Source organism: Buteo buteo, chromosome 3, assembly GCF_964188355.1.
Source record: "Buteo buteo chromosome 3, bButBut1.hap1.1, whole genome shotgun sequence".
NCBI lineage: Eukaryota > Metazoa > Chordata > Aves > Accipitriformes > Accipitridae > Buteo > Buteo buteo.
In genome coordinates, this window is record NC_134173.1 from 54112370 (window position 1) to 54127132 (window position 14763).

General features: G+C 38.0%; 1 protein-coding gene across 4 annotated transcripts in view; it reads left to right on the top strand.

Moving 5' to 3' along the window:
* Positions 1-14763, top strand: part of MATN2 (matrilin 2) — a 76771-nt gene that overhangs the window by 7941 nt on the left and 54067 nt on the right. For all 4 annotated transcript variants that reach the window (XM_075023661.1, XM_075023662.1, XM_075023660.1 and 1 more), the window contains exon 2: positions 2405-2572. In XM_075023661.1, coding sequence (XP_074879762.1) covers positions 2419-2572 — 154 coding nt within the window. In that variant the 5' untranslated portion in view covers positions 2405-2418. The remainder of the gene's footprint in view (positions 1-2404; positions 2573-14763) is intronic.

Consider the following 14763-nt stretch of genomic DNA (forward strand, 5'->3'; position numbering starts at 1 on the left):
GTTTATATGGTCAGCTAATGATATGATATTTGCATGCTATATAAACATTTTTCTAACAGAATTCAAAGGCTTAAAGTCACAGCAAACAAACAATTTTTTTTTCTTATTTCTGAACTTGCTTGGGGACAGTTGTGAACCTAATGAATTTGAAATTGCAACCAAATATCAAAAATTGCTACAAAGTTATAAAATATGTCAAGTGCCAGAAGGTAAGAGGGTTTAATTTGGGATACTTTGCAGAGCTGGTAGGACTGTCCTGAGTCACTTTATCAGTTTCCTTTGGCATCATGCTGTTACTGGATGGTTCAGCAACAGGTTGTGAAGGTGCTCTGCTGCAGTATCCTTGGTTCTCCACTAACGTGCCATCAGGAGCAGGTAAAATGGCTTTACTTAGAGATTAGCCCAATCTTCACAGCTCTTTAGGATGGATAGGAAGGAGGGATGAGTTATGCCGCTGATAACTAGGTAACAACCAGATAGCACTCTTGAACAAGCTGTTCATGCCTGGTTCCTGTGACAGCCTTGTAAGGAATATATTTCTCTACACTCCTTAGCTCTCTGAGCTTGGCTTCTATGTTTCTAAAACATAGGTGCTAGAACTGGCATGTATCCTTGAGGTCCATTTGCCTTGTGTGCTGAAGGAACAGGCCAGAGAGAGAGGAGGCCCCCTTGCACAGACAGCCCTGTGTTTGTTGACGATGCTCTGAGAAGTGAGGAGACAACCTGGGAGAAGCTTTTGTTGGTAATCTCCAGCAGTAACAACTGTTGCGTCCAGCAAAATTTTGTCCCATTTTCAGTGGTGCATGCTGTTTGCAGTGTCCACCTGTTTCTGACTAAAGCACTGGAAATACTCTACCAATAATACCATCTAGGTGTCCTTGCTGCTAGGGCTCCAAAAATTTAAATTTTTGTGGCCACTATTATAAGCACCAACTATTTACATCTCTTTCCTAGTTTGAATGTCCTTAAATCACATATTGACTGTTACTGGATAATACTGAACATTTAAGCAAGGCCAGGCATTTTGAGTGCAAAGAATCAGTTCATTTTGCTCTCTCGCATATACACCAGAACATTGTGTTTACATTTGGGGATGCTGAGTAGAAGACACAAAAGGAAAAATTGATTGATGGACAGAAAAATAGATCACTGTGTAACGGTTGTGCAGGACAGACTAAAGAATAATGTATAAAATCTTTTTATTAGAGAGAAAATATTTACTTAGAATTTTCTTTTCTGCCAGTGAGTACCTCATGGTGGGAAAAAAATCAATTATCTTTCTGAACTGGGGTATTTAGTTGCCTTCTGTTACAGATCTGTGGTTCTATCCGCTTATCAGGTTTAGGACCCTATTAAAATTGTTTTCAACATCTTAGTTACTTAATGAAGAATTACTGTTAAAATTTGCACTGCTTCTAAAATTTCCACTCAGTTTCAGGTAGAACAGTTCTTTGTTGTGAAAGTCAGTAGTTTTATCCATCTCCTGCACACCTAGAGGAGCTCTTCAAACTTCATCATATCACCAGTTCCAAGGCTGAATCTAGCTCCTGTGAGATGCTCTCTTCACAACTCACAACAGTAAAGTTTTGGGGGGAAGTAGAAGGAATCACCATCTGAGGAAGCCCACCAACAATGGACATGGCCAGAAGATGAGCTTTTAGCATGTCAGTCTTAGCTTTCTGTTTGTGGGCAGTCAGCCATGGCTTTTGATGGTGTGTTAACGAACTCCTGGGCAGGAGTCATCTCTTAGTGTTGGACTTTTGCCTGTCAATTTGTTCTTCTGTATGACAACAATCCATAACCTATGGCAAGCTCATTGCCAGTCCTCAGAAGTCTCCTTGAGTAAACAAGATTCATCCTGCAGTGTTATCGTCATGCTAGCAACCACAGATAGTCTTCTGAAAAGGAAGCATGAGCTGTTACTGGTTCACATGTATAGTTGCTGTTTCTGGAATATATTCCCTTCTCTTAATTCTCCAAGATTTTCTGAAGCAGGTATCCCTCAGACTACAAGAACCATTAAACTTCTGAAAAAATGCAACGGAGTGCTGAATAGAATACCGAAAATATATTTCTGTCCTCTTCAAACCTGTTTTTGGTGACAGGCTGACTGAAACAAAGTTCCTTTTCTTGCTTTGAAAATACATGATTATTATGAATGATTGTAAAAGTTGATACATTTTAAAAGTTAACTGTGAACTTCAACTGACAATACTTATAAATGCTATGCAGGGTCTGCTAACTGCTACTTTATTATGTAGATCTTTTTTTGTAGGTGTAGGTATTATTCCATGCCAGTGTATCTGCATGTTTGTATGTGCTGGGAGGGAAGCAATGCAGCTGGGTGGCTGACAGTGTATCTTTTCGTGTAATCAAATCGCTCATCTCCTCTCCTTTATTGCAGTTTCACATCCTTGAATGTCCATCTGTTTCCTGAAGATGAAGAAAATGATTGCATGCTTCTTTCTGCTATTCGGACACACTCTGCTTTCTACGGTCTCTGTCATGGCAAAAGATCTCCCTGGAGGACATTTTCTCCGAAGAAGGGATGTTAACTCACAATATCTACTAGGTAAGTTACCAAAAAAAAAAAAACCCAAGCCCCACAGAAAAACAACTACACATCACCACCAAAAGCCATTGGAAATACAAATTGTAAAAGGCATAAGCAGCTGGACAAACGTTGGCTGAGATAGTTTATAATAAAAAGGAGATTGCCATTTGCAAGCAGGAATATGAGAAAGTTTGTTGACCAGTTAGCAGCTGTTGAAAGAAGGTGTTTACTTTTGGGGTAGTAGATCTACTTTATGTAAGTGATATGAAATAAATATTTACTACAGGACTGTCTTGGAGAAAGGACCTTATTTTCACTGTTTAGAGAAAATACATATTGGTCCATGGAGGTTCTGTCAAAGCTTCCTTTTACGATGCCAGCAAGTTTTAGCTGTTTATATGTATGTGCTTTGTGTAAGGATGATTGAATGGAAATCAGTGGCTATTGAAATGAGGCTTGTCATTACATTATTGATGCTAATCTCTTCATTTTGTCAGGTTAATTTTCTTTATAATGAGTGGCTCATTTTTCCTCTTTTGCCAAAAAAAAAACCGAGGACAGGATCTAGCAGTTTTAGCTCATGGCTGTCATATTTTAAAACATAAGGTTCATGTCTCTCTTGTTGATCATTGCCTGTACATCATCAGGCAGTTTGCTGGTCAACTTTTTCATCTGCTAACAGTTTGTGATTTAGAATCAGTTTCTTTTGCTTATTGTTTAAAGTAATTGCCAGAGTATGAAAACACAGCATGGATGGGGCTTTGGACACAGCCCATCATTAGGGATTCATGATACACCTCAATAGTAGATCTATTCAGATATCTCTCTCCAGCCACTGGGAGATGTTAAGTTGCCTGCCTCCCCATAAAGGTCACCTAACCTAGGTGAACATGAGGAATGTGAAAGGTACTGCAGAAGATGTATTGGGAAGAAAGAAGAAGAAAGCAAGCCAGAACGTGGGAGAATGGGTGACAGAGAGGGGAGCACCAAGTTTTATCAGTGAAACTCTTCTCCAAACAAAACATAATCCTTTAAATATATAAAATTTCATAAAGTACCATTTGCAATCTGTCCTTTGTTAACTTAAAAACATTGGTTTTCAATTCCTGTAGAACAAATTTAAGCCAAATGACAACAGATTTCCCTGTCTTACTCATCTTTCTCAAAAGTACTTAATAGATGCGGTCTTGAGACACTTGGGGTTCTGCAACTGAAGGCTGAAAACCACAGCTCTGGAAATCTAGTCCACCAAAAAACATGGGTGTGGAACAGCAAAGAGAAGTACCCACATTCACGCCTTACTGAACAAGACTCTCAAACTTTCTAAAATCCTAAATTCTAAAATGTGATTAAATAGCAGCCCCTCCTGAATATTTTAGTGTCCCCAGCAAATACCCTAAGTGAACTTATTACTTTAAGAAATAAACTCCCTGTCTCTAGAAAATGAATACAATAGCAAGGTGTTATGTAGAGAAACTAAAAGGTGTCACGTTTCTCAGCTTGCCTTTTTTCCCTATGATTTTTTAAATTGCTTTTATAGCCTCTAGTGGAAAATGTATGAAAGGAATTAGCACTCAATATAAATCAAAATGTATAGATTAAATTATTTCTTTCTTTCAAAAGCCAAGCAATTTGTGGTCCCTGCATTTGGAAAATCCTGGATCCCTATTCACTTTGGCATGTGCAGGATGCAAACAATTCTGGCAGCTCTGGCTGAAAGAACCTTTTCAAGACATTAAATGATGCAAGAAACTTGGGACATTTTCTGGTCCAGCCCATAAAAGTACGTGGCAGTTTGGAGTCAGACTCTTGGGCCTTGCATTCTGTTACAATAAATCAGGTCACCTGCTTCAGATTCAGCAGTGCATATAAACAGTGGCATGGTTAAAACGTGCCTCTCTGTAAAGAACAGAATGTGTAAAATGCATGCCACTCTGCTGGAAAGCTGTAGTGTTCCTTAAATGATATGAGAAAGAATGGGGCCAAACCATGGTCTCAGTGACATCAAATCTATTGACTTAATAAAATCCCTCCAGAATTACAGCAATTCAGCAGGGATTAGAAGCTGTCCTGTTCTACATAATATGTATATTATAAATAGTAGTGGTGATGACAATTGCTGCTGTTGTGGAAAACGTTGGTTGGCAAGCAAAAGTGAACAATATAGCTGCAAAGAACCAACAGATACCTGGAAAAGTAATAAAAGTTCAGGTTTTGGAGGTTTTTTTGGGTGGAGCTCTCTGTGTTTTTAGCACTAAAATGAAAGACTATGCTATGTAAATATTAGTAGCGTTAAAATAATTTTATTCCTTTTTTCTTCCTTTTACCAATTTCTAAAACAAGAGTGTACTGCTGTGATGACTATTTACTGGTAAAATATGAGTAGTGTCCATGTACAGAATTAAAAGTCCTTGCTCCAGGAAGCTAACATAAATAAGCAAAATGGAATGGATGAAAAATCCTGTGGGATTGTCCATATAGATATAAAAGGACTTTAGGATCCAGCTATAGGAGTATTTAATTTTTTGGCAGCCATGCACTAATATGTCATAGATTTCTTAATTGTCTTGTTAGGGCTAATAGCTTACATGTTTTAATGAAGGTTTCAGAAGGAATAAACTATGTCTTTTCTACGTTTCTTATCCCCAGTCTTTCTGCTAAAACTCAGTGTGTGTTGTTCTAATTTGGCAGATCTTTTTTATTGCTTATTGTGGTTTAAAACTATTATTGCTACAGCTAATAATTTCCATTAAAGGTCTGAAATCTTTTGTGCAAGGATCAATTTCACATAAAGTTTTTGAAACTCTCTCTGTGGCCCTTGAAAGCTGAACTGCTTTGCAGGTTTTTCTTTCTTTAAACACTGAATCAGACTTCAAAGTATGTAAAACTTGTCAATTGTGCCAATTTATTTAAATTTGTTAACATTTTCTTAAATCTTTCTTGCAGCATATTAGTTGTAGAACGTGTAGTTGCTTTAATGATAGAAAATATACATGTATTTCTCGTAATAACAGAATTTGTATTAGAGATTGCTGGAAAAATTTTGTTTTAATGTAGGTGTATTTATGTTTTAAAGGATTGTTTCCATAGTCCTGCAAAATCTTGCGAAATAACAGAAAGAAATAGGATGGTCCATTTGTCTTTCCTGTAGCAGAGGGCGGTCGCCTCTCCCCTTACATGACATATGAACTAAATTTTGCCTTCTCTTTCCCCTCATCAGTTAATTTGATCCTGAGTATCGGATCTTTGGCCTTACCCTGATTCCTTAAAGGAAATTCATCTTTTGTTTTAGAATCTTCTCTTTTAAGGGCTTTATCAGAGCTCTGAAGAGTTTTTGCTTAGCTCTGACAAAATCATTGTTCCTGCTGAGCACAGCTGCTTTGTTAGATTACACACAGATCACTGAAAGCACAGTTTGCCAGCTTAGAATTTCTTTTTGGATACTATAGAAAAGCAGTAATGGAAATGTACTTGGCTACTTGGTTATAAAGATAAAATTATGTCTGTTACATTAGCAAATTCCCCTCAGATATAACTGAAATGGACTTCTGCACCTAAACAGATGAAGAGCTGTGTGAGATGTCCATAGTGGTTTCCATACTGTGATTTCAAGGCCACGGTCAGAGGTCCACAGCATCTTTCAGCAGGTTCCATGTTGAGAAGCAACATGTGCCCGGTTCTTGCAAGATGTAGCTTTTTTTGGTGTTTGATGTTGTGGGGTTTTTTGATGGAGGGGATTTGGGACTTATACCCTATTGCATCTTAATAATTTATTAAAAAAGAAAGCAAAATTTCAACACTGTGGAAAAAACACAAGTTTTTGTGGTTTGTTTTTTTTTCTTGGTGAACTCTGTTCTTGTAAACTGGGCATGTATTTCATGTCACATGGGCATATTTCTTTGGAGAGCTCTCAGGTGGACGCATGGGAATAATTGAATAAGCTGTAGAATAATATTCTAAACAATAACATTCCTTCTGTTCCTTAGGCATATAAAATATGCACCTACCTGTTTTTGAAAACAACTATTTATGTAAGGAGAAAAGCTAATTTAGGGGCACTCCTTTAGATACTATGTGATATTACAAGAAAGAAACTACAAGAGATTAACTGATACTGCACAAAATTGAAACAGAGAGGGGAAAGGAGGCCAAGAAGGAAATGTACTTGGCTCCTGTTCAGTAGAAACTGCTGCTAAACACAAGTGTCCCTGTCTGTGTTAAATTATATTTTACAGCAAAATATATAACGATTTATCTCTTGGTTGTGTATATATGATTCCACTAATAATATGAAGGGAAGTAATATGAAGTACACAGGGTGCTCACTAAATTTATGAATCACTCGCTACAGTCAGTTAAAGTTATTCCAAACATTCTTATATCCAACCCAGTTCTTAAACGTGTGATGTAACTTTAGGGCTCAAGAACTTTATCAGGTTAACGATTCTGGGTTAAATTTTAGCCACACATCAGAGGGGAAAATATGTGACAAAAGTGAGTCTGGTCTATGATGCTTCTGTGGAGTGCAGATAAGATTTCTTTTTAGTTTTGGTTGAATACATTGTACATTTATACACTAAGAGCTGGCCAGAGATCTCTAAATCCTGCTAATGTGGACTGCTGAACCAACATGGGATGATAACTGCTGTAAGAAACTCATTCGCAGCCTCAGCATATGTGTGTATGCATTATTTTTTCAAATCAATGCAACCCTGCCAAATTTTTTTGTCCTCAAACATGTTAAGTAGATTCATTGTAACTGAAGTCTGCATTGCAATTGAAGTCAGAATTGTGTCATGATAACTACATAATGTGTTTGACATACTATGCTGGTATAGTACTTGGGGACATCAAAACTATTCCAGGCAGTAGATAAAGGTAGGAAGAGGTTGCAAATTACATCTTTTGAATTATCACGTTTTTAGTTAAAATATAAGCAAAATCCTAACCAAACTTTTATAAGGATACAAGGTAATCAAATACATATCAATTTAGACTCTCTCTAATCAAAACATAAAATTGCCATATAAACAGAGATGTGTTACATATGGAAACAGAGAGAGCAAAGCATTTTACACTCTGTGAAATCACCTGTTTCTTCCTTCTGAGGTGTGTAGGTACATCTTACAATCGTTGTGCCTCAAGGCAATATTAACAATTGCATGCTTTGCTTCCCAGTAGTGATTGTCTCAATAGCTGAGAGGTCTCCCATAGACTTTATGCCAAGTCTTGAAACTTCAGCTTTCATCTTAATCTCTCAGCTGTCAGCCTCTTCCCTGCAATAGCTGTTGTCCATTATCTACCTGGCTGGGGTCTAAAACAGTAGCAGGAAGGTTGCACTTGCTCAGACCACCCCACTCTTTCAGGTTTCTGGGTTTTGTTTGCAGTGGGAGACTCTCTGTCTGTGGCTCTGAGGCTTGGTAGCCTGGCTTGTGCCTACCCAGCCCCTAACAGAGGTCCTGGGGTCTGAGAAGGCAAGATCTGAACAGTGATTATATCCCTGCCCAGCCATTTGTTCCCTGCAGAAGTTATCCCTTAAGCAGGCCCAACTGATGAGCCATGAGGGCTAGCTGGGACCATGACAGACCCCAGGGATTTGTGTCCTATTCTGAGTATGCTCATCTGCAGCCAATTATGGAGATCAGAAACTTTGGAATTTGGTCTGAGTTAGCAATTTTTAACCACATAACATTATGCTTGCCAACTGTCGTATTTAGTATTCATTATTAATTTTCAAGTCATGTATCAAAATGGCATTTACTTTTAAGCCGCTTAAAGGGCAATTCAGTAATTAATGTTATATAGGCTATAATTCTATTTCTAGCAGCACAAGAAATTTTCTTGTGTTCCTTTAATGTATAAGTATTTCCTCTAACAAAGCCTTTTCTTTTCCCTTCTTCCTCTCTTCTCTCTTCTCTTTGTTTTTTTCTTATTCTTTTATCTCCCCCCCGTTTTTTCCTTTTCCCTTTTTCTCTTTTCTTTTTTTTTTTTTTAAAGTGATCTGTAAGTTTTCCACAAGGAGTAAAGAATATCTGCTGTTACAGAAAAAAACAAGTCGTGTACTAAACTTCAAATGCTCTTCGTGTTTCTGAAGTTGTTTGTTACAACGCCCACAAATTACTGTGAAATACCATTTCTGTTTGAAAAAGTTTGCCTTGACAATAATTCACTAAGTAAAATTACAAACAGTTTTTATGTGTAAGTTCTCAAAGAGCTCAAAGCCTCCTCTGTGTATTTTGTCTTGAAGGAAGATCAGGCCAAATGAAAGAACACTGTATGTTCAAAAGTGTGGTGTTTTTGGCTTCATTGTGAGTACTTTAGCTTAATAATTAAAAAAGCACATATGTGCAAAATTAACTTGAAAATCCTGGAAACAGCATTTGCATAACTTAAGGAACACCTCGTTTTATAGGCATGAGTAGGTAATCAGACACTATTGTGAATGAAGACAATATGCCTTTAAATTGCTTTGGAAGCTAGAAGACACTGTCTACTTATTTAAGTACTGGTGAAGTGGTAGAACTAATGGTTTGGCAGTGGGCATGATGTCCCACATATTTTGAGGGGCAGGGGGAAATGGTATATGGCACTATCCCTTGGTGCTGTTTCTGAAACTATTCTGGAAAGGAGTCTGATACTTAGACTGTTACCAGTAGATAGAAATATGTGGTTTCAGGTCAGCTGATCAATGAGTAACGTTGAAGTTGCTAACAGCTTTCCCTGTAAACAAAGACATGGGCAACTTTAAAAAAAAAGTATGGATAGGAGTTTTTAAAAAGTTATGCTAATGTCCTGAAAGCAGAACAGCACGAACTCATTAAGGTTACATTTTTTCACTGAGTTTTCTACGCTGCTACTAACAGTCATTTACTTTCTCTATCTGTTCTTTCTGTAATAATTTCCAACAGCGCCCCAAGTAGCTCAGGCAAGATAGGAGTTTCAGATCTTCAAGGAGAAAGATATGAAGATCATCTTGTCCCACACAATCACCTTTTTGTGTGTTGTGATTTGCTGTCTTACAGATGTGTGCAGGAAGACAGTCACAGGCAAGAGTAAATGCCTCCAGGCTGTCCGTGGGAACTGGATTCAAAGTAGCACTAACTGTGTGTACTACAAGGTTTCTCCATCATAGCTCAGAAAATGAGTTCCTACTCTCTCCTGCAACCTATGCTCAGCTGAGAGCATGTAACGTTTGTTTCCATCAGGAAGTGGTGGGTAGATGATGCTGCTGGGACTGGCATGGGGATATCAGGATGCTTTACCCCTCTCTCCAGGTGTTCCCCTGCCTGCAAGGGAAAGCAACCTGCTCCACGGTCCTCCTGATCATTAAAGCAGGTTTGACTCCTGTCAGAAAACCCAACAGTTTCCATCTCAGAACAGCTGAAATATGCAAAAAGAACTAAGAACTTGAGAGTATCCCTACACCATACATCGGCTTCATGCCAGAGACAGCACCAGTCTCAGTAAAGAAATAGAGAAATACTAGAAGTCAGTTTTGGGACTCTGGAATTAGAGACACTTTATATTAATAATGACCTTGTTAATTTGGAAGGGATGACAGGGAAGGAATAGAAATGGTGGGGAGAAATGAGAACAAGGTAATGGACCCTTCTGCAGTGACTGATAATGAAGCATTTGCGTGTAGAAGGAAATGGAAATCTGTGGACAAGAGCCTCCTGCTGTACAGTTCTCCCAGAAATTTTGGAAGTTCAGAAAAGATTTTGTCAGAGGCAATAAAGAAATGTCTGGGGGCTGTGTTGCATTTAGAGATTGTTCCCAGATGAAGAAATTTGTAAGGAGGAATGGGTGAGCTGCCAAACTCATAATGAATCTTTGGGTTAGGGCCAGAGGCCTGTGAGTTTGGGGAAAGTCTCAGAGCAAGGATGGGGCCAGGGAGTATGGGGGCAGGTCTTGGGGCCAGGATCTGTCCCAGAGCTGGCAGGAGGTGGAGTCACCTGCAGAACCAAGTGCAGCACGTATGCCTGCCAGGAAAGGGGTAATGAGCAGTTTCTAATGTTTATTCAGGAACTAGGTATGATTATATCTGAAATGCACCATACCATCCTTTGCCCTTCTTTGAATTAAAATGAGAAAAAAGAAAGGAGTGGAAGGTAACTTGCACAGAATGTCTAACTAAAGCCAAGAAGTGCTTGGAATTACTGCTATTCATCATTTAATCTTGGCAACAACCATAAAATGTGTTTTCCAAACAGAAACAATGTTACGTTAACTGTTATGTACTTCATGCTTGATCTTTGCAAATGAAGCTACTGCAGTTTCCTAGAAGGTGTATGTAGGTAATACATAGATATGTCTTTCTTCCCATCTGAGTGTTTTGCTCTTAGTATATTTATGAATTGCAAACTTGAGCATTCTTTTCTTGTATGATTGTATGGCAAGAAGATTAAACCTTCTTGATGAACTAAGAAGTCTTTTGGAAATACCTGAGAACCTGTCAAATCCAATCTTGCTAGCTGGATATTTAGCTAGGGAAAACCAGAATTCTGGACTTCAACAACAAATACTTGACACCCAGCAAGTTCATACATTTTGAAACAAATTTGGTAGGAGTTATACTGAGATTTTTAAAGAAAGCAAAGATTTATAAAGTTGTAAACAAAAGAGAGGCAAGTAAGGTTGAAGGCTAGAGGGAAAATGAAATAATAAAATGGCAAAGAAAGACAAAAAATTTAGGAAGAGGTTTTAAAATGTGCTAGCTGGGAGAATAGTTTTCTCCTCTTTTATTTTATTCTGAGTGAAGACTTTTGTTCTGTTAGTCAAAGATAAAATCTAAAAATAAACCTGGTGTTATTGCTGGCAGTGTAGCAGGACATGTAATTTTTTGTATATACATTACTGTGGAGTGAGCTAAGAAATACAATATATTGAGTCTTAAAATTGCCATTAATGTGTTGCCTGCTCAGGCAATAATTTTTCTATGATCTCATTTTTTCTTAACTGATCTCATCCCCCCTTTTTGCTTAAATTTTCTTAGTCTATAGCAAACATCTTCATGGAACTAATATTTACTAGTTATAAATTACTTTTTCAATGTCTTAACTTTGCTGTAGTATTTACCAAATTGCGCTAACCTCCTTTTGCTTTACATACAGCAATAGCTTTCTTTAATATTTATCCATTCTCATGTATTAGGATAAAGACCTACATAACCAAATAAGTAATATCCAGATATAAAAAAAAGTATTAAGGAGTCATAAAGATGTAGGACAACAATAGAAAATAAATAACTCATTTTTAAACAATCTTTTCAAGGGAGCTGGCTTGCAAAAACTTTTGAAAAATCACCGTCTAAAACTTGGGCCCTTTGAATATGTTCAGTTTGAATATCCCAAAATGGAAATGTTTAAAGAAATTAAACAGTGCCAGGGGACCTTCTTGGGAACTGGGACTCTACCATTATTGTTGCTTTTAAATTGCTGGAACTGTCTCTGGCCCACAGTGATTAGCACTCCCCAAGCAATCTCTGTGCATCATTCAGAGGCTACAGGGGGACAGGGATTACTCTCAGTAGGCAGCTTGCATACAGCCACTCTATTTTAGCAGGAAGGTGAGTTTAATACTGTGGATGCAGGCCAGCTGGCCTCTGAGCTTAGCTTCTATCTTAGACTGCTCTCTGGCACTGAGACCAGTGGTGTAAAATGGCCTGCTTCCGTACTACTAAATACCCCGAGTCTGCAGAGTAGTTGCATCCACATTGCTTATTAGGATGGATTCCTGGCTCATGCTACTTCCCATATCATGCCTGAGGACTGTTTGAGAAAACGTTAATTGTCCTAGGACAAACAATACCAGGAACCGTTCTAATGATTTAACAGCCTAGAAGAGTCAATTCCAATGCCCAGGAAAACTCCCTGGCTCTGCTTTAGTTATATTAAGGCAATGTAGCATTAATTAGAAATAAGCTGAGAGGGTACAAACACACTCTCAGATGGAGACCCTGGGTGGATGAGCAAAGTCAAAGCAGCATGAACTTCGTCAAAGCCAAAGTAGGAGTTCACGCCTGAGCATAATTTGCTTTGAGAAAGGAGTAGAAAGAAACCTGCAGGCATCAGATAAAATAATTTAATAGAATTTTCAGCTTTAGAGGAAATTATGTGACATATTCTTTTAAGGTTTTTTTTATGTATCTCTTGGTAGTTGGATCCCAGCTGGAGTCTTCTAACTGGAACTGAAATTTCCTTGCATTGTTAATTTTGCAAAGGTGGCATCACTGTGACTGTCGTTTACAGAAAAACTGGATATTGAGTGGAGGAGGAGAACTATTGACTTGACCTGTCCTTCCTTTGCCTTGTCTGTCCTTGTCTTGCCTCTTCTGGCCTTGCCTTTGGATAATACAACTCACACTGAGGGTTTTTTTAACTTTTGTGTTGGCAATACAAAACCTCTGCTGACTTAGAAGCAGGTTTATGGATGAGTAGCTCTTTTCAATGAGTATGTCACTTTTCATAAGAAGAGTGGAAGGGAATTACTTTGGGGTATGAGGATGTTTGCCAGTGTTGTGAGAAAGTTCCTTGTTTAAAATGAGAGCTGGTAAGAGGAAGAGGTTATAGTTTACAGAGCAAGTGCAAAAGCATGCAACTGCTAAAAGGAATCACTGAAAGTTTATCTGAGGGTATGAGTGTTCAGATCTGTTAGTCATTACTGATTGCCACTCTTCAAAATACCACCCAGCTGGAGTTTTCTTAGTAAAAGAGTTACATTTTATTTTTCATGGAGCCCATCTCAGTTAAATCAACTTTAATAATTACAAGGTTAATAAAAATTCCCACCAATTCAGAAGACAAAGATTTTAAATACAATTTAATTTGGAAATGTTTGGCATTTCTATAGATAGAATTTTGCTAGTGGAAGTAGTTTTGAAATATACTGTATTACATTCAGACTGATAGATTTTTCTTAAGTCATTTAGCACAATGGGGTGTGTTTCTGGTAGTACTATCCACTAACACCATCCAGGATTTTTCCCACCAAGATTCATGCCTGACTTCAAAGTACATAGCTGAGTCTCTTCAGACTGGGATCCAAATTTTTATATTCAAATTAAAAGGATGGCTATAGTTTTGACTTGTTTTAAGGGAAATAAAATAGCAGTCATTTTACTCTTCTCCCTTCTCTGTCCTTGCCCTCATATACACACACATATTCTTAGCATTTTTTCTGTAATTATCTTTCTTTTCCCTTGCTCTGCTCCCACAAATCGTATCTTAGTGTTATCTTTGTATTACAACTGCGCTGGAGTATTTCATGTTATATTAGTAAAAATAATTAATAATTAGATATGCCACTAAGATGTTAAGGTGGAAAATAGTTAATATGTCAGGATATCTGTATCCCATTAGAACTGGAATTTTGTTTCTGTTCAATTTGGCTTGCATTCAACATCCTCTGATTTTGAAAGAATAAGCAACCCGAGCATATTCCTACGCTTCTGAATAAAGCCATACTGTAGACTGCACATGAATAAATCCAGGCAGTCATTTTTATTGTCATCAAAGAGTATTTTTATTCTATGCCCACAAATGTTCTTGATAATCTATGAAAGAGGCCTCTGAGCTAACAAGTGAAAACAGGCATCTTTCTCACCCCTTGCCTTGGCAGAAGTACATGATTAGCATTCATCAGCAGTCACAAGTGAACTCATGTAAAGGCCTGTCTACAGACAGATGTTTTTCCAATTGAGTCTTTGATTGGCCCACTTGTACTTGTGCAGTATGACATGACCTTTAATTATACAGTCAAATACTACTTTTCCACCAAGCATTTGCCTCATTCAGTGTACAAGATGGATGAGAGTACACTGGGAATTGAATTGGGTTGGGCAATAAGGGAGATCGCTGATTAGGAGTATCTCAGTTTAGTAAGATGAGGATGCCACTGCAGTTTCATGAGTATTCTTGCCACCTTTAATCTTTCAAGCCAGGCAGACAAACAGGCAACTAGCTACCTCACAGGTTTATTCATAACCACAGGAATTTAAGAACATGAGCAGACACACTGATTGAAGCCATAGGTCCATCTAACCCAGTGTCCTGTCTCTGACAGCAGTCAAAAGTGGATGCATATGAAAAAGTTTAAGGACAAGGCAATACTACCTGCAGGTATTCCCCCAACTGCCATGCTTTTGTGGCTCAGGGATTTCCTAATCTGGATGGGTCTTTAATGTAAGTATTAAACCTCAGTTGATTTCT